Source organism: Fistularia commersonii, chromosome 2 (genome assembly GCF_037954325.1).
Source record: "Fistularia commersonii isolate RoL2024-O1a breed Wild chromosome 2, RoL_Fcom_v1.0, whole genome shotgun sequence".
In the NCBI taxonomy this organism is placed as follows: domain Eukaryota; kingdom Metazoa; phylum Chordata; class Actinopteri; order Syngnathiformes; family Fistulariidae; genus Fistularia; species Fistularia commersonii.
In genome coordinates, this window is record NC_141285.1 from 8208679 (window position 1) to 8229129 (window position 20451).

Below are 20451 nucleotides of genomic sequence, written 5' to 3' on the forward strand. Positions count from 1 at the left end.
TAGTTTAATTACATTTTTATTTGGGTTCTTCTGTAGCTCCTTCCTCCCACAGAGAAAGCCCAGCCGAAGAAAAATGTCCCAGTTCAGGTGCTTGAATATGGAGATGCCATTGCCCGTTTTAACTTTACTGGAGACACAGTGGTTGAAATGTCCTTCAGAAAGGTGAGATGCTATTTACCTGTAGAAGTACTCATGTATAGTATGTATTACTTATGTAATTTTTCATTTGTGTTTTTTTTAGAATTTCCTGCCAATCTTTCAGATATATAACTCACTGATTATTGTAGGTGTATGTGTTATAGCCCAGCCCTATGTTTCGTTTATATAAATAGTACATTGAAACATTATTACAGTTGCTTCGTTTATGGGGTCCAAGTAGTCTAAATGGTTTTCTGTTCCTCCTCCACATGTTCAGGGTGAAAGGATCACACTGATTCGCAGAGTTGATGAGAACTGGTATGAAGGAAAAATCTCAGGCACCAACCGGCAAGGTATCTTTCCTGTCTCCTATGTGGAAGTGCACAAACGGCCTCGTGTCAAAAATGGGGTGGATTATCCTGACCCTCCTGTAAACCACTCACCGCAGCGCAGCACCAACGCCTCTCCTCAGGTAAGAACTGAGAGCGAGATTTATCTGATCAGCCACAGCTGGGAATTCCATGGTTTCCATCACTTTTATTTTCTTTTGTGTCCACCATTCAGTACGAATGTCTTTACCTACTCTCATCTTTCTCCTTCTTCTTCGTTTTCTTTCCATATCCAATGGTCCCATCTCTCTAAAAAGCTGAATCGTAATCGCCTGACCACCTCTCCTCTGCCTCTCCCTCATCCCCCGCGTCGCTCCGTGTCCCCTGAGGTTCATGCTGTCTCCTCTGAGTGGATTTCCCTGACAGTCGGAGGTGGAAGCCCTCCTGCTGCCCCTACCCCTCCCTTGCCACCATTGCCCACCGTGTCTTACCGCTGTGGCGAATACTTGCCTCCACCTTTCTCCGCCAGCCCTGTGCCCCCAATTAGTAGCAGTCCATACGGCATCTCCCCCGTGGCCTCTCCATCTGCCTCACCTCTGCCACCCCCATATCCGCCCAGGCCCAACTCTGCCACTCCCTTCCTGACATTTACCCCGCCTCAAGGGGAGGACTTTTTGCTCTCCCCCCATTTTCCACATCTGTCACGCAGCATGAGTCCTTGTGGTGGGCCAGTTCTGGAAGGCTGGCTTAGGGGGGAAAAGGAGCTGACAGAGGGAGAAGGTAGAGAGGGTGATATGGGTAATGGCCGTGCAGCCCTGGGCAGCAGACGAAATAGCCCTGCAGAGGTATCTTCAGCATGGTGTGCAGTGTTGCATCTCAGGCTTACGACCATTATTTGAATAATAGAATTGGTGTTTGATTAAATCTGAAGCTAACATTTGTGTGTGATGGATGTGACTAACCATCAGATTTCAAGTGAATTTCGAAAAGAAAATGTTACAGCTGGTCACACTGCTGAAGGGAACGTGTGCATTTGTGTGCATGTGCACTACTAAATCACAATTGCCATATTTTAGTGTCCATGTGGATTGCTTCAGATACATAAGCTTTGTATGAGAGGAGGTATTGTTCTTGCATTCCCAGGATATCAGAGCTAAAGTTAGTCTCCTCAAAATATAGCATGTGTCAAATTTTGTTGGCGAGGTGTATGATACTTCTGATGTCATTACAGTAGGGAAACATGGGAAAACATGCAACCTTCAGAAAGAGGCTTTTTTTTGAAGAGTCCTTACTAACACAATGCTCCTTGCCTTACAGTTTGTGAAGAACGAGACTGACCATCATGACCGTAGCTCAAAAAGCCCAGTGATGTTGTTTGACATCCAGGACAACAACAATGCAAACTCATTTGCGGTAAGATTATAAGGTCATTTTTTATTTGGCTGTTACTTGTAAACATCCACTGATTCAGACTATCTTTTAATAGGAAATATTATTACTCCAATGTAAAATGCTCAAGACTGTGTTTCATGAATCTGTTTGCCCATTTTTATTCTGCATGTTCTTAAAATGATTATCCTGCCAAACTAATATTTCATGTCTCCTCTACATGCACTCACCCTGGTGTCTTGCCTTTCCATACATTCCCTCCTGGCCCCACCACACCTACCTACTTTCTCACCTGGCTTGTAACGGATCACTTCCTTTTCCTCCTTGTTACTTACTGGACCAACCCGCCCTCCATCTGTTATTCTCTTAACCCCCTACCTCACCCACTCGACTTCACCTTGTTTGGGACCTCTGCTGACTTTTTCACTATGACGACTTCACCTACTACTCCTAGGAGGCGGTGTGTAATGAGATCTTAAATATAGCTGAGACCTCAGTGAGGTACTGCAGCACCTTGCCACGCCACCCTCATGAGTCAGTTCACAGACTTCCCCCCCACCCCAATAAACAATCTCTCATCATTTCCCAGCAACCCCAATCCCACAGCAACAGCCCAGAGCCAAGCCGTCTCAACTGTGGAATGTGAGTGAGATTTAGTCAAACGCAGACATGAATTGTGCTTTTGAGCGAAATATTTAGCTAATCTTGATATCAATTCATTCTCATGTCCTACTCCAGCTTCCAGGCTCTGTACAGCTATGTACCACAGAACGAAGATGAGCTTGAGCTGCAGGAGGGGGATCTTGTCAGCGTCATGGAGAAATGTGATGATGGCTGGTTTGTTGGTACGTGCCTTGGGTCTTAATTCCAGACAGATTCCAAAGGTAACCAGAAGAAGGCCAAGTAATTAGCTCCATATTGAACCACAGAGAAGGACATCCATCACAACCTATAAAAATGGGGAGCATGATTATAAATTTCCCCAATATTGACTTGGTCATTGTATTTTATTTTTTTTTTACAAAAAGGTAATTTCTTCCTTTAATTTGCTCAAGAACATGTGCTTTCTGTTCCTTTTACTCTACAGGTACCTCAAAGAGGACAAAACAGTTTGGGACTTTCCCTGGAAATTATGTGAAGGAAGTGAATCTGTAAACTGTCTAACACATGATTGACGTCAGGCCTTGGAAGTCACTACTATCGCGCATGGCTGTGGCTTACTGTAGTCATTCAACCAGGCGAGCCCATTTTGTCTTGGAAAGTGATCGGTTCTGTTCGAGGTATGTCAGAGTGCACAAGGCGAAGAGAGAGACAGCTATTGATTCACTGCCCAAACCTCAGTATGGTATATTCCTTGACCACATTTAACACATATCTTGACAGAATCCGTCCGTTTCCACATGTGGAATTTCTCTGTGACAACTAACCGCAAAGTAGCTTTTACTCTTGAGATTATAGCTTCCATTCTGTACATGTAACTCACCAGTGTTTACGTAGCATGTCTGTTTTGAGTCCAGCAATGGAGTGGTATATGGGTCAAAGAGTGGATCTTACTACCTGAACTGGATTTTTCAGGTTCAGAATGCATATCTTTGAGATGTGATGTTCGTTATGAGCTACCTCTCAGGACCAGAGGTTTTAACCAAGAGTAGCCAAGTATGACACAAACAGTAACACTCTCAATTCACTTTATTTCTCCGGACAGTGCATCCATAAAGAAGAATGTTATGATTTGAATGAATAAACTATACATGCATGATGTTTTTTTCACTGACTCACACAAAGGGCCAGAAAATATCTTGCGTATCAGAGTTTACTGTAGCCTTTATTTGAAAATCCACTTTGTATGCTTTTGAAAAAAGATTTTCAAAATGTTCATAAAGCTTTTTGCACCACATCAGTATTATCTTAATCCTAAGGTTATTACATGACTCTTTATGGTGTTCACAACTAGGAAATATTAAAGTGGTTCTTTTTCCTCAGTGAATGTGTTACACACAGACACACTGCTGGATATCTGTTAAAAGTGGGAAGAGACTGTGTTAATAATGCATATCCTATGCTCTGACTCATCATAAAGGTTTTATGCCACTCCTGTCACAGTATAAGTCAAATAAACAAGTTTGCTAAGACCGAGAGCCTCTGAGGTAACTGATAATAGACGCCTGGTTCCAGTGTGTCCACAGGACAAGCGTGGTAGGACTTAACTTCCTGTTTGAAAATTTAAGGGATTCCACTTAACAAGACAATGAGGGAATTAATTATTTAACCTTTGAAGAAAAAGCCTACAAGATGTCTTTTAAATTAATAATTTCAATCCCTTTATGTCAAAAATTTCCCTTAATGATATTGTGTATGTTCTGGCTTTGTGAATATGTATAGAAAACAGAGGCCTTTAGTATATTGATACATATTTTCATATGTAACAAGTACAGCCTTACAGCAGTTTGCAGATTCAGTAATAAAGTCAGCATTAGTTCAGCATGTGATGTTTGGCTCGCTTAACATGCTGAAATAGATGCTGGATAAACCTGACGTGATGCTAACAATAAGTCAGCTCACATTGTTTTTTGTTTTCTTTTTGTTACAAACTTGAGCACCACAATCTTACATGAATTATATCACGATGACTTCCTTGAGAGAGACCATCTTCTCCTTTATTGGTTCAAGTCTTGTTGATACCTGTTGTATGTTGAAATCTATTGGAATAAATTAACTGCTCAATCAACAGCAATGCAACGTCATCACGTGACACATGATATGCTGTTTTGATTTGCTTTTAGATTAATCTACCCCCCTCAGAAAGTTACAACTTTTGCAACTGAGGTTTAAAGATCATAAAGGTTCCAACCAATTAAACTTAGTCTAAAATCAATAAGATTGACAAAACAAATCAAAGCATGAAACAGTCAATGTTATCACCCTTAGCTTTTAAGAATCTGGTCTCTGCTCTTCAGTAGCTATGCTTTGAAATGCTATCAAAGAATCAGATCTGTCTTCCTGCAACTACAGATCTTCCACATCTTCTTCTTTGTCAGACCCCAGAGAACAGTGTCCCCACACAGATAGGAACAAGATACTTTTTTTCTTTCAAATTCCTCTTTGTCCTCAACCACTTAACATCAAGCCTGGACAGAATGTCAGACAATGCATGTTGCAGCCTGCTCTTAGCGCCAGATGGTTGGATTTTTGAAAGGAAGTTGCAAAAAGTATATTTAGTGAAGTTTATACTCATTGGCAAGTCGCTTAAGAGCAATCATTCTTCATACCACATATATCTAATCACATGTTGCCAGACTATCAGTGAATCCTTTGATGAAAGCCTTTGTTGTTGCACAGATTTAAGAACATCATGTGAAGTATTAAAGGCCAAAATAGTCATACTTGCAAGATGTTTGGAAAACAGTTTGAGGCACCTAAGTGTGGTAACTGATGGGGCATGCATTCAGTTGTGGCCTTGACTTCTCTAATATTTTCTTGAGGCAAAATTGTGACTTTCTTATTGGGCAGATCAAAATCACTGGCAAACATAAAACAAACCTCATGATAAATATGCTTTTGCAGCACTGACAAAAAGTCCAGGTATTTTGTTACACAACAAAAGCACGTTATTCCCTCCACTCCATTGTTTTTGTGTAACTAAAGCCTTAGGTGAATGTAATTTTGGTAGTAAGTCAGCTGGTCTGCTGTTTTTCTTCCCAAATAGAACAACAGGAATCCATCGATTCCAAAGTCACCCCAAAGCATCATCAATTCACAACCCACAACTGAGTGTTCTGCAACTGTTCATCACAGAATGTATGATATATGAATGTGGCACAGTATGAGTGTAACATGTATAAAAGTCTGAATCTTCATCTTGAATTAACATGTAGACTGACGAGAAGCATGTCACAAGGATTGTAAATATGTAAATTAAAGAAGACTGCAAATGATGGGAGTGTGAGACTTGGCTTTCTGTCAAATGCAGTCATTTATTTACCTGAAGATTATGGCAAAGCACAGAGTTAAGCATTACTGAGCACAGGAAGTTTGATGCCTATGAATGTTATCGCGGCTATTTGTGAGGATCATTATGCCTTATGTTTGATGCAAAAATAAGCCTAATTTTCATTCATGTTTATTTTGACTATCATCGAAATGTATCCTTGATATATTGAATAGAACCATTGTTTTCCAAGTATCCTCTTCTTTGTCATGGGAGAACATTTACTGAACCTTGTCAGTTACTGTGCAACAAGTGTGAGACAAAGCTTCAACATAATGATTAATGATCAAGAATTAACTAGTTTGACGAGACAAGACCTGCAATAGGTTTGGTTTGTTTGCTTCAATTTGCAGTGTTATTTTATTGACAATATTAAAATAAAGATACGACACACTGCTGTGACTTCGGTATTATGCAATATGTAATAAACCATTTCAAACCATTCTTTATGTCATGCCTCTTGTGTTTTGGAAACTACAAATCTGTGGGCTGAAGGAAACAAACGTACTCAACTTCTTCAGTCTTGAGGGCAAATAATGTTATCTTTGTATGTGAATGTTATCTTTTAGTAGCCTTCTGAAGTTGGATTTCCAACACACATAGGGGGTGGGAAGGATTTTTAAAAAACACAGAAAACTTAAAATTAGCCACATAATCTTCAGTTCAATTTGTACACATTTTTATAAAAACAATAATTTACAATTTTGGTTAATTTTGTATTCTTTTCATATCTGTGAAAATTGTACTTAATTGTATTGAATACAGTACATTGATAAACTATTTATTTATTAATGTATTTATTTCTCTGAAGCCTCTTGTACCTTTTATAAGAAAGATGATCAATATCAATATCGTTCATTATTATTATTGTCATTATTACAAAAAATAGTGCTGGTTGAGAAGTCTGGGGAGCCCTGTTCTTTGATGAAAGAAAACCTCATACAAGTTATCATGAGGCAAGGATGAGAAATCAAGGATTACAATCTGCTGACCAGAATAATTAAAGTCAAGGCTGCACATTTTCAGAAAAGAACACAAATTAATAAAAAAATGAAAATCTTTTAATGCTAAAGAACATTATGTGTTAGATCTACTAATCATTGCTTCCATTTTCAGAATGATTTGATACCAGAGAGGTGAGACAATCTAGGATGTGGAAGAGGGGAACATCCTAGGCTCACTTGAGAAAATTGTCATTTCTCTGAGGAAAAATAAACTCCCCTGGACTAATAAAATAAAAAGATGTCTTTTCAGCGGCAGATGTTTAACTTAAAATTTAAAGAGGACTTCAGTGGCATGCATGGGGCCTGAAATGCTGAGTTTGTTCACCACAGTGAGAGACAGGCTGCGTGTAGCTTTCTCTCTCCACACGTTTAAACTGCGATCCTCTAACAGGAATCCAAGCTTTGGGAGCGGCACATTCCACATCCTGGGATTTAGCTCTACCATAAATGGTAACCTTGCATGTATTACGGTGACGCACAGCAGCCTTAGAGCCCAAAAACAAACAAAGGAGCTCATCTGAGAGAGGAAAAATATGCAGAGTAACAACTCTGCTCTCTTTTTGCACTAAGCATATTGAGTCAAGAATTAATTTAGAAACCTTTGTATTTGTCTCTAGACAATGGTGTCTTTTATGCTTTAAATTAATCAGACAATAACGACGCTATGACAAAGTCAAAGATGCCTTTCAAGGTGTGCAATTTTATCTCCAGAATATATATAATACATGATAAAACATGCCAGGTTCTTTTATTAAAAAAAAGAATAATAAGGAGATTAATAATGTCTTCAAATGACAGTTATACTAATCTGTTGCCTAATCGATATTTTGTCATGCCTCAATTTAGGGGTGATTTGTATATCACATGTTGGTGAGTGTAATACAGATAAAAAATTATATTTTTAAACTATTTGAAGTTAAAATGGCATAATCTATGCACCAATATTTGTAATCTTGACTTGGTTGGCTGGGTTATCTAAAAATGAAACAAGTGATCTTTTGAGCTTGTTGACATTTAATTTGAAATCCTACAACTCATTTGGCTCAATATGTATTGAAAGCTCTTCCACTGTTTTTAATTAATTTAATTTAATTGATGAGTGGCACAGAGACAGTAGTGGTTAGCGCTTTTGCCTCACAGCACAAACGACCCTGGTTGGATTCTGACGGGCACCTTTCTGTGTGGTGTTTGCATATTCTCCAAAGACATGTGGCAGTTTAATTGGGAAACTTGCCCCGAATGACTGAGTAACTGAATGTTGTCTGTCTTTGTATGTGGCCCAGCAATTGACTGGCACTAGTCCAGGGTATACCCTGCCTCCCACCCAATGACAGCTGCGATAGGCTCCAGCATCCCCCGCGACCCTGAGTGCAGGACAAGCGTAGAAGATGGATGGATGAATGAATTTAAACGGAAAGTTGGACATCCAGTGTCTGAGAAAATAGAGGCAAAATATTCACCATATTAAAAGAACTAGGATATAGAGCATTGTTACTTTAAATGTTGCATGTTTTGCTGTCTTTTCTTTCTTTTGTTATCTTTCTATGCTCATTTCAACATAAATGATAATAGCAATCACTGGCGAGTAGAAAAGTTGTAGACTGTCACGTGACTCGATTAGCCTTCTGTCCTCGCGCTTCTTCGGTTCCCCGTAGCAGTGCAGAGTGGTGCCTCTGTTAACACGCGATCTCTGCATATTAGTCGGCTTGAAGGCGATTTGTCCAACAGTAAGCAGAAGGCCCGCCCCTACCTCTAATGCTGCTAAGTTGTGAACGTCAGTCAGGGCACATGTCACGTTCAGTAGGAAGTGGTCGGCGGTCCCTAGAAACATTTCTTAACATTTTTCTCCTCACGGGTGCAGAGTAATGCCTGTCCAGGTGGTGATGCAGGGTCCCGGACCCTGGGGGTTCCGGCTCGTGGGGGGAAAGGACTTCAAGGAGCCCCTGACTGTTTCCCGGGTAAGATTCTGTTGTTAGTGGCTTATCCAAGGATTGTACACTTGGTGTGTCCCGACAAAACTTTCACCTCACTTGTCTATTGGCCGGGCACTTCTCTGTCAAAAACAGATATAACAGCTTTAAAACCACTGCTTCTCAATTATTTTCTGTCACGCCCCCACTGGGAAGAAGAAAACATTTCGCGCTCCCCACATGCCGCAATTATATATAGTATCATTTGTCTATAAAATTGTGATACGTAAACCTCTACACAACATTGTATCATTATTAACATTAAAGAAATAAAAATATTAAGAGATATAGATCAACTTGCAAAGAACAACTTTATTAACATTTGTTAACATAACAGTGCTCACTGGAGTAGCTTTCACAAAGCGGGATGGTTGTTGGTAATATTCGGCACGTTTTCGCCGAAAAAACTCCAGCGGCTTATCAGCGTAATCGGGATGTAATGTCTTTAAGTGACGCGTTCATTTATTTTGTCTCATGCTGTCCGCTGCCAACATTTTTAGACACAATAAACACACCAGTCTTTCCTCGTCTCCCACCGTAGTCACGGTAAAGCCAAGTGCTACATACGCTTCGTCCTATTTTCTCCGTCTTCGCTTTCGGGTGATTTTCGTTTGTCTCATTATTTCCGTCTCTCACCGCATTTCTTATCACCCCTGTTAAATATTTTTCCATGGTGTCTATTGGAGAAGCAATGTATTAAACTATGATTCGCCCCTTAAAAGACAAGTGAATTTAACATGAAATGATAACACCGTGAGCAACATTTGTGCTCTACACATATGCATTGGGCTTTAACTAATGTCCGTTTAAGTCTTACGCCTTTGCGGTCCAACTATTCCCAGACTTAGTTAGTCCGACTCACTGAAGCCCCTATGACTTAGCTGTTAGCTCATTAGCATGGTACCGAAAGCAGCGGTGGTACAGTGAAGTAGTGACTATTCCCCCGGGATTTACAGTGTTCGTGATCATCTCACGGGTCTTTCCTTTCCGCTCACCAAGGGGCGAGAAGAAATTCATGCGCTGACAAAAACTTTCACAACTTCCTAAGCAGTGCTTGCCACCCAGACTCAATACTGCCCTACCTCTCCGGCCCTGCCGGTGTCTACTGTCAACGAGCCGTATGAAGCGATTCGAAGGTCATTTAATCACAGAAGTCGTTGTTCTTGGCTGGGTGGTAAACGATCAAGAATTACATATATTTACCGCCTTCATTTGAACATTGATTATTGTCTACTTTTAAACACTTATGCCCTGTTTTCGCTGCTAATCTATTAAAGTGTTTCGCCCCCATTAAATTCAATTGGCATGTTTTCAGAATTATAGGAAATGGTGTGTATTTGGACTAACATTGACTTCTGAAAAAGGGGAAATTACGCCACTGAAATAAAACAGTTTTTGTGAGGTAAAAGAAAAAGTAAGAGCATGCTTGGAATAAATATTGACACTGAAAATTGGGTTCCTAATAGCAGGAACCTCTTTAGAGTTTTTCATAGGACCATGAGTTTATAACTTGCTTGAAATCACCCTGTCTGAAAAGGAACAAAACCTCTTGGTCCAGGCTGACTATAACTCCCAGAACATGCTGATATCCATAATTTCTCCTTCCTTTGTTGTAGGTGACCCCTGGAAGTAAAGCTGCCCAGGCCAACCTGTGTATTGGAGACATGATCGTGGCTATTGAGGGAGAAACCACAGAGAACATGACCCACATGGAGGCACAGAACAAGATCAAGGCTTGTATGGAGGAGATGGTGCTCTCCATAGACAGGTAGGGTATAACAACAAGTCTGATCCTTGTAGCCTCAGGTCTGCAAAAGCTTGAGTAATACCAGTCGGCTTAGCCACAATCCAGGTGTTCAGGCAGTGACGTTATGTTTATACATCACTTTGTTTCAAAGAACCCTCCGTTCAAGATTCAAGTTTGCTAAATTATGTTCTCATTCATACCATGTAGCAAAATCTCTTGCAGTTGATGTTAATAAGGAAAATGCGGCCACTATTAAGACAAGCAGGTAATGTCTTCAAATAAGGAGAACATGTATTGATGTTAAGGTGAGGTGATTCTTCAAGCTAAAACAACATACAGGGCAATGTTGGATTCAAAATCAGACATCGATGTTCTTGGTCCAGCTACACTAGAAAAGCACCGAGGGGAGGATAGCATGGTAATTTACTTTTAAAGCAAGTAAGTTATTAGTGAATAGGATACTCATACTTGTTCTGTTTTTCAGGTCAGAAAATAAAATGTGGTCGCCTCTTGCATCGCAGGAAGGGAAGACCAACCCATACAAGATGAATCTTGCATCAGAGCCTCGGGTGCGTGTCTGCCCACTCGCTATGAGCTTATAGAACAGTTTTCATTACCATTTACAGGTAGCCATATGGTTAATCCAAGCCAAATAGTTTTATTTCCCACCACACCCGAACATGGTTTCTGATACAGCCAGCTATGAGGTCATTGTTTTTTTCCTAACAGGAGGTTTCCTAGGACACCGGTTGTGATGTAAACCTCAGCTCCTGCCACTGAGTGGAAAGCTGAGGCCCAACCTGAGAACTCCTATAGGGAACACTGGTGTGTCACAAACTCTTGGGTCATGCACATTGTGCAATTTTGTGACACACCGATATGCTTTGAATGCTTGTTTCCCATTGCCATGTCAATGCCTTATCACTGTTTTATTGCATTTTTTATTACATCATTAATTTGAGACGATTGTAACACTTTTCCATGTGAGCATTATTAGTTGTATCTGCTTTTAAAGTCATGTGGATATTCTGCATTTTGAATGTGGGATGCTTCAAGCATGGGCCGTATTTGTAGCATTTCCTTGTTCCTTCTGGGAAGCATGAGTCAGATTGAGTGGTATTTCATTGCCCACGGTGATAGCATGCCACTGTAATAACATGATTGTCTATAAAGAGTACAAGAGTAAAGCTGTAATTAAGGCAGAATCCAATGTCCTACACTGAAATGCTTTATCATGCATGAAGGTTTTCAGGTGATCATAATCTAAAGGGTGTAACATAGAGACATCATAATGAATACAGATAAAGAGATAGATACTTTATTAAATCCTGCAGGAAGTTACAGATTACAGCAAAAGTAAAATCATATCTTCAATACAGTGTCCTAATTATTTTCATAAGTAAGCATGATATGTTTTTCATAAATCATACACCTGTATTGTGCCTACAAAATTCAGCAGTTATTTGAAAAGAGATCTGAAAACCCTATAGCTGAATATCTTTCAGATTTTTTTCGAAATTATTGCTCATAGTAAAAAAGGCTATATTTGCACAGGATAAAAGTCAAAATAGTTAAGATAGGTGTACTATGATATATTTATATGTGTGCCTATGCTTTGTCTCATCACTGGAATGATTAAACCTGATGGGCAGGGAATTACTATTTGTATTTTCAGAATGCCTATATCTATCCAAATATATCACCTCATTACCAGTAGATGGTATCTGAGTGCACTTTATTCTCTATATTTTACTGATAATTTGCACTATACTATAATTTTATTAATCTAATTTCATTGTGGGAAAGAAAGAAACATGTTCTCGATTCCTCTGTATTTCTAGTACACGTGGAGCAGTCGGCAATAAAGCTGACTGAATTTGAAAAAAAAAACCTTACTTAAAATACATGTAACAAATAAATTCCCTTAAGACTTAACGATGTGGATTTCCTCTACTTTTGGCAATGTCATGCCATTTTTTTTCTTCCAAAGTTTGTTCTTCCAAGTTCTTCCACATTTTTGAATGAATGAATTGTGTAATTTAAAGTTGATTTGAAGATTTTCTCATTAGAAAAACAAAATAGTTATGTTGAGTGAACAACAACAAACTAGATAGCAGTTGATGTTAGGTCATCTGATTATTAAAGTTTCTCAAGCTTCTAACAGTCATTTACATCTCACACACCTTAATGCTCTTTTTCCTGAGTTAATACACATAGTAATATATTTAGTTCATCTGAAAATAGCAAAAAGTACCTGCACCTCATGGAGATTTTCATACTTCAAGCATTTGTCAAGTTTCTGCGTGGCACAGTGGGTTATAGTGGTTGTCCGTGGGAATGAACATTTCAATTCACACACATTTCCTTGGCTGCAAAGTGTTGTTGAGCAACACACAGAACCCCTAACTGCTTCCCTGGTCCTGTTCCTTAGCTGCTTTCTGCTCACGCATCCATGATGGGTTAAATGCAGTGGTCAAATTTTGCTGATGTTGTCCTCTATGTATAACTGTATGTGACAATAAAGGCATTTCTTCTATCATGAAATGCTACACAAACCACTCTTTTCATGGTTTCCAACCAAATACTTTAAGGCACTCTTTTCCATCTGTCCAGGAGGTGAAACACATTGGCTCTGCGCACAACAGGAGTGCTCTGCCATTTACTGGTTTTGGCTCCAAGGTTGTGACCAGCCAGTACAACAATCCTGCTGGTCTCTACTCTTCGGATAACATCAAGGACTTCAACACAGCTTTGGACGGAGTTAAAACCATGGCAACCACCACAGAGCCCGAAAACAAGTAGGAAAACGCTGAAATCACACTCCTATTTTAGACCATAACTAAAATATTTAATAGTCAGTGTTCCTGTCTTTCATACTTGGTGCCATGTAGCACATGCATTTCTAAAAACTAGCAGTGGTGCAGTGTAACTGGTGTTATGCAGTTTTACTCAGTTTTCTAATGACTTAGAAAATCAAATGTCTTGGATGGGATTGTCAGCTAAAACATTAGCATTATGATTATATTAAATTATTTAAAGTATTTATCAAATATGTATTTGAGTAATCAGAAATAAAAGTGGAAACCAATTCGTTTATTTCTCTTAAAATCTACCCCTTGTCTTATTTTTTCCTGTCTTAATTCTGTGCATTTTGCACGATGGTACATACAGTGGAGCTGAAAGCAGCTGACCTGTGTCTTCAGGATCTGTTAAGGCTAAAATTATTTGAAGTGCAGGGAATTTTAGATATGTATTTTGTTGATGTACGTAAGCATGAATCAAAATGGAGTGTGTGTGTGTGTGTGTGTGTGTGTGTGTGTGTGTGTGTGTGTGTGTGTGTGTGTGTGTGTGTGTGTGTGTGTGTGTGTGTGTGTGTGTGTGTGTGTGTGTGTGTGTGTGTGTGTGTGTGTGGAGAAGTAGAGAGAGGGACAGAGAGAGAGAGAGAGAAGGAGGGAGGGAGACAAAACCCTTATTTCCTTATTTCTCTGAAGACAAATATCCCAAACTCTTACAATTGATGTATCTCCATCATGGTAATGTTGTAATCAGCTTCACAATAATTTCATTGCTGCAATCTTAAAAACACATCAGTGTGTTCATTCTTTCATACTACATTTTTTGCAGTGCTCCGCTGGAGCCTCAGATGGTAGGCAAGCGGCCACCTATAGCAGCAGATTCAGAAGTTTACAAGATGCTGCAGGAGAACCAGGAGTCTGATGAGCCTCCTCGACAGTCTGCGTCATTCAAAGTGCTTCAGGAGATTCTTGAAACAGGTACTGGTCCTGGTTGGTGCCTGTAGCCTCCACAAACACATAGCAGTTCCCTATTTTTACCATTCACAAGGTGACTGTGTTCTGTAGATGTTGACTGTTTAGTTGCCCATCATATTCTAGAATGGCCGCTTAAAATGTTTCATCATTTAATGTATAACCTCTCAAGATTTCTGTCATTGTTTGTGTTTTTATGTTTGCAGGAGACAACGAAAAACCATCAGGATTCCGGAGTGTTAAAGCACCCACAACAAAGATCGGGTCATCAGTGGGAAACACAGAGAAACTTCCCATCTGTGGCAAATGTGGATCAGGGATCGTGTAAGCATTTAATGATCCTCCAGCATTATTTTTCTTAGACAGTGTGTCAGTCACATCTGGTTTTGATTTGATTCCAAACATATTATCAGCACAGAGCTCTGTTACCATCTTTCCGAAGGGATTGAAGTTTGTTATTGTATTTACCTCAGCCATGTAAAAGACGGTTGTCAGCTAAGCAAATGGGCCAGATTGTTTTTGTTTTCACCTTGTGACAGATATAGGAAAAAAACAGTAAAACGTGTTTTCCCTCAGTCACATTTTGGTGCTGCCTTTAGTCGATTTCCCTCCATAGCATTTTCTCTCCAGGATATATTTATTGTTGGAATTGGATAACAGTTACAAGAAACCTTTTTTTGCAGAGGGAAACTCGCCAAGCTTCCTCATTTTGGTACCATTAATATTTACTTGAAGTCAGTGTTTCTGCCGAATGGCCTTTGTTCATTATTTAGAAGTTTATTTATATCAAATGCTGCTGCCGAAACTTATCGTTAATGTTTTGCATGCATTAACTACAGATGGTCACATATAAAGATCATATGAAAGCACCTGAATTTACAATGAGCTTGAGCTCACCTTAAAGAGAGATGGGAGGCAAAATTGAGGATGAATCATCTGTCAACTAATCAGTAAAAACAGACTGACTTTGTTAATTCATTTTGTATTACATTAAAATGCTTTACTAATAGTTAATGTTATACAGCACCAGTTTCAGACACAGTAATAAGTTACTCGATAATACCTGTCTGTCTTTACATCCTTTTTTTCCAAGTAGTTTTGATTCCTGCATTTTCACCACTCACAACCTAACACAGGAGGCCTTGGGTTCAGTTCTGCATACTTACTATACACTGAATGTGTGTGCACGCGTGCGTGTCTGTATGCTGAGTTAACCAGTTTGTTCCATTTTCTGAAAAGACATCGCAGTTTTTCATGTTTTGTGATGCCTTTAAAGTGAAGCATTCTCTTTTTGCTGTCAGCTTGGTTTGACCAACAAAAATCTGGCTGAATTAAAATGTTTGTGCTTTGGTTTAAAAGGAGAAAAGTCTCCAACAAAGTGTACTTAAACATAGGAGCAACAATTTGGACAAACTTCCGACTTTATATTTTCACAGAATATGTCTTTGGAAAAAAAATTAAAGCCTAGTCTAGGTGTTTTTTTTTTTCTCTTGTATCTTATAAGTTTTTTAAAATGTTCATGTCATCTTATATTCTCTCGTACATTTAAAAAATGAAAAATAGGCTTCAATAAAGGAAACACAACTTAACAATCTTTGTTTATTTGGCATATGAAATTCTTGCAATGAAAAAAAATAAAGGTAAACAATTTAGAAACGTATGAAATTCGTAAAATTAGCAAAAACGAAATAAGAATTTTACATACTACAAATCAGAATTGTTCCATATATTACTTACTGTACACAACTACGTTTGGGTACACTTACACTCTCGACTGCACTGCCACTGTACTCAGTCCATATACATTGACATCGCAACTTCAAGATATTTTCGTTAGATGAATATTGGTCAAAGTCATAATGACCGTCGTAGAGCCAAGTTGTCTTTAAATTAGTGCATTGTTAAGTGAGGAGGGACTATTGGTCATTTCAAAGGCTGGATGATGAAAAGGTACCTGCAGTCAGCATGGCTTTACCATCAAGCTGCTAAGATTTTTTATAAGCTGCTGGGAAAGAAAAGAGTCCTTTGGATTAAGAATATGTGGGTTTAAAATTCTGTCCTACATGCTGTTGGCCAGTCGTGTTGCCATAAAGCACAACCTTCCTAGACCTGTTTGTGACATGGGTGATTGTAAATGAAAATTGCTTATATGTTTGTGTCTCTGCCCCCCAGAGGGATGGTGGTGAAGCTGCGGGACAAGTTCCGGCACCCTGAATGCTATACCTGCACACAGTGTAACATCAACCTGAAACAGAAGGGACATTTCTTTGTGGAGGACCAGATTTACTGTGAGACACACGCAAGGGAGCGCGTGACTCCACCTGAGGGTTACGACGTAGTCACAGTCTTCCCCAAGTAGAGGGCCCTTCTGTTTCATCTCAGGACTACAGAGCATCACATAACCAAGACATTGCAGCATACAGCTCCTGTTAAGAACAAGAAACAGTCATTCTTTCAACCCTCTCAGTTCAGCCCATGGCAGACTGAACAGTTAGCAACTGTTCTGAAATATTGATTTGTACACTATCATTGGCACCCATGACAAAAGAAAAGGGCATTCATTCATTCATTTCTTCTCTCCCAACAAGTGCTTGACATTTTAATGCAATTTACAAAATAAAACAGACACTGGTCTTTGTCTTTGTGTATCTTCAGTATGTTCTTTATAATCATGAAAACAAGGGAAATCCATCTCCTGTATGTCTGCAAGGAAGTGGTCGTACTTTCTATTTTTTTTTTTTTTTTTTTTAATCCTTGATTTTTGTGCAAAAATGTAGACATTTCAATGCAGTGCCAAATAAATATTTTAGCTTAAACCACTTGTCTTACTTTTGCTCAAAAGAGTTACAGTACAATATCTGTAATGATAAAATGTGTTCTCCTTAAGGTTCTTGAAAAAAATAATATTTTTCAAAGTCAAGTTACTCACACCAAGTGTTGCCAGAGAATCCTGAATGTAGCAAAAGCTGCAGGATACACACATACACACACACATACATGCTCATCCTCTCACTGTGAAGGCATTCTCCTCAAATGAAAACCAGCATATTTTTCTGCTTCCAAGGCCCGTGTAAAAAAGACACTTACTATTGCCAGTTACATCCAAAAACATTTTCACCGCAGAATTGCCTTAAATACAAGGTTACAGGCCTGAGACTCGGTTGGTCTCTTGATAAGATCGTGGATGTGTTCAGGTGTCCGGGGTCAAAGTTACCTGATGACCCCCAGTCATCCACCTCAGTTTGCCCATAGATGGCCGGGCTGCTCAAGCCGAACCCTGGCGGGCGCTCCATCTGGTCTGCGTTTTGCTCCGCTATTCGCAGCGTCTCCGTCAGCGCCCAGATGTAGTTGTGGGCGAAGCGCAGAGTTTCTATCTTGGTGAGCTTGGTGTCCTCAGGCAGGGACGGAAGGATACTCCTCAGCGCGTTCAGGGCGGAGTTCAGGTTGTGCATTCGGTGTCGCTCCCTGTCGTTCGCCTTCAACCTGCGTCTGCCTTTTCGCCCGGACGATGCGCGTCTGCTGTGGAGTCGTGCGTTGTGCGTCGAGGAAGCTCCTCCTGCCTCTGGGTTCCGAGATGTGCCGCAGTTTTCACGAGAGGCACCACTTTCACCCGATGAGCAGCGTACGTGAGGACAAAATACGCTGAACGTCGCTGCGCTCCTGGATGAGCGCAGGTCAGCGAGAGCGAACGAAGTGGTGGGAGACATTCTGTGCGATTAAAAGACAATCCACTGTTAAGCACTGGATACAAATCGTGATTTTAAAAGGCACAAACTGCGACAATATAAAACCTAAAAGAACATCCCCAATAAGAACATGGCAAATAACATTTTATTCCACAATCCACTGTATGCGTCTGTGTGAGAAGAAAGCAGAACTAACAAAGACGCGTTAAAGTAAAAATCATATAGTCACGGACGAAGACTAGCTTGGTGGAGTTGTGACAGGTCAGCGTGGGTCGTCCTCGTGTTTCCCCGTGGGCAGCAGACCATCAGTGCCGCGTACTGCACACTGAGGGTTGGATGCGCATCCCCTGTCATTTTATGATGCCTTTATCTCACCGAATTGCGAAGTGGGGGCCTGAATCAACATCGCCTGACAAGTGACCAATCAGCTTCCAAGACGGCTGTCAGGCTCATCTCCGTCTTTGTCATATTCCGTCAAATCCGCGTGTAAGCGCGCACGCGTGTGTGAATGTGCGCAGGCGTGCGTATGTGTGTACAAGAAAAAGAGGGGGGGGGTGTGTGAAATGTTTCAAATTGACCAGAATATAGTGACGACGGGGTGCAAGCAGGGCGCCTACTTACTGGGACAAACACAGAGCCCCCTGCTCAAACATGAATACATCATTTTTTTGTTGAAAGAAATGGTTCTTGTGCGCAAAGTGGGTAAATGTAATGTTCATAAGACGTTTCTCTCCACCCAAGCACTGTGACACTGACGTATTATATTTTTATATTAATGATTAACATCAATAGGTTGGTTTTTATTTTCATATGGCTCATATCAGCCTATAATATCGAAATGTCAAAAATGCAGACCATATTGTACAATCTAAAGCAGACTATGTGGTTAAAGATACCCGCCGTGGCACATTTTGCGCATTCATAATACCATTGTGTTATGGTAACAAAACAAAAAAAATCGACAAAATCAACTTCGAGTGAGCCAAATGATGTAAACTATTGTGGAAACCACGACTACAGCAACACTGTGTAAAACAGATTTACAATTTACAGTTGCGTATTTTGCGCACATCACATGACCTGATGAACAGAAAATCTTTCTTTGTGCCGTTCCAAACTGATCATGAATCGTGTGTCACCAAGTGTTGGTGTTGCATATAGTATGTGTCTTTGCAAGTTAATTAAATTCAATATATAACTTGGGCATTTAAAACGTTGGAACTACATATATATTTGAAAATAAAATCTTTACTGCGTTGGAGCGCAAGGCACCTGTCGCCTGAGAGGGACAATTACGCATGGCGCCCTCCGACAGAGCAGATTTCAAAAGGTGACATACATTGTGTGAACCGATAGTCCAAAGTCTCTTGATGCGTGTGACAGCAACCAAAGGTAGAACCCATCAGTAATTTTAGTGTAAACCAATGCGCTATGACATCTCCATGAACATGATCAGCATCGCCACAGCTCGATGGCGCAGTGCTCGTTCACCATACAGTTTTATTCATAGGAGGTTTTAAAGCTTCAAAATCCACCCACGGAGTCTACTCGCGTGTTGGTTGTGAGGGAGAGCGTGGCAGGGCTCTAATATGATTCACAGTTTCCGAACAAAGGATCACAAAACACTCCTTAACTTTCTGTCTAAATATGTGTTTTGGGAACAACCTGATAACCATATGGTTTCAATAAACTGGACAAATACACGTGTGTGATAGGAGACGGTGCCTTGCTGTTGTAAAAGGCCCGAAAAGTCTAAAGTAAACTGAATATTGCCACTTACCAAATAATCATTGATGCCAAATCCATATTCGGCTATAATGGCCAGGTGTGGTTTTGGAATCGTAAGTCTTTCTCCCAGATTTTTATCAGCGTGCTGTAGCGTCCTGCTTGTTATGCAAAGTATGGGCAAACATAAGCGCCCAGTTTTTGTAGAAGTAGCAGTTATCGGAGCAGACTTAGTACCAAAAGTGATTTAACAATATTTAACAATAAACTGAGAACAAGCTCCCGGAGCAGGTGATACCTGCCCAATGCTCCTGATTAATACTTCCTCTACTACTTCACTTTACAGTCTCTTTTGCTTATTTATTAAACGAAATCTATTTATTATTATTTTAGCAAACAGAGGTACCAGGTGGGTCTTTATTTTCGTCTTCAGCTTTTTGTTTGAAGGACGCTTTGAGGGGGCAATCAAAGTCCAACAACTCGCTGACCAGATTGTTATCATCCCAAACCAGCAGCGAAGCCATTCAATGTGCCCCCCTCCTCTTGTTCTTTCTGGCAAAGAGCTGCCAGGAGAGAAAAAAGAGAAAGGAAACTTCTTCAAGAAAGGAAAACATCTTAAAAACATTTAATTGCAACTCGGATGCCATATGTACACCTCTTGTGAAACCCCTCAACAATGTGACTGCCTTTTAGAAAGTATGGAGTGCG

At 40.0% G+C, this 20451-nt stretch overlaps 2 protein-coding genes across 7 annotated transcripts in view; both read left to right on the forward strand.

Moving 5' to 3' along the window:
* Positions 1 to 6036, forward strand: part of sorbs1 (sorbin and SH3 domain containing 1) — a 56906-nt gene extending 50870 nt beyond the window's left edge. For 5 of the 6 annotated variants that reach the window (XM_086165496.1, XM_086165523.1, XM_086165514.1 and 2 more), the window contains 7 exons: positions 37 to 162; positions 416 to 610; positions 785 to 1312; positions 1785 to 1880; positions 2311 to 2498; positions 2595 to 2701; positions 2944 to 6036. In XM_086165496.1, coding sequence (XP_086021622.1) covers positions 37 to 162; positions 416 to 610; positions 785 to 1312; positions 1785 to 1880; positions 2311 to 2498; positions 2595 to 2701; positions 2944 to 3011 — 1308 coding nt within the window. In that variant the 3' untranslated portion in view covers positions 3012 to 6036. The remainder of the gene's footprint in view (positions 1 to 36; positions 163 to 415; positions 611 to 784; positions 1313 to 1784; positions 1881 to 2310; positions 2499 to 2594; positions 2702 to 2943) is intronic. The other variant, XM_086165544.1, reaches the window with a different exon arrangement.
* Positions 6037 to 8623: 2587 nt separating this feature from the next.
* On the forward strand, positions 8624 to 16980 carry pdlim1 (PDZ and LIM domain 1 (elfin)). The gene is made up of 7 exons (XM_086165591.1): positions 8624 to 8806; positions 10435 to 10586; positions 11050 to 11134; positions 13179 to 13363; positions 14190 to 14338; positions 14539 to 14656; positions 16505 to 16980. Exons 1-7 carry the CDS (start codon positions 8714 to 8716, stop codon positions 16689 to 16691), a joined length of 969 nt encoding a protein of 322 aa, XP_086021717.1. The 5' UTR covers positions 8624 to 8713; the 3' UTR covers positions 16692 to 16980.
* The last annotated feature ends 3471 nt before the right edge of the window (positions 16981 to 20451 follow it).

Coding starts and splice junctions, on each gene's coding strand:
- pdlim1 (XM_086165591.1), top strand. CDS start 8,714: ATGCCTGTCCAGGTGGTGATGCAGGGTCCCGGACCCTGGGGGTTCCGG. Junction 10,587..11,049: donor ATGGTGCTCTCCATAGACAG/GTAGGGTATAAC, acceptor TCTGTTTTTCAG/GTCAGAAAATAAAATGTGGT. Junction 11,135..13,178: donor ATCTTGCATCAGAGCCTCGG/GTGCGTGTCTGC, acceptor CCATCTGTCCAG/GAGGTGAAACACATTGGCTC.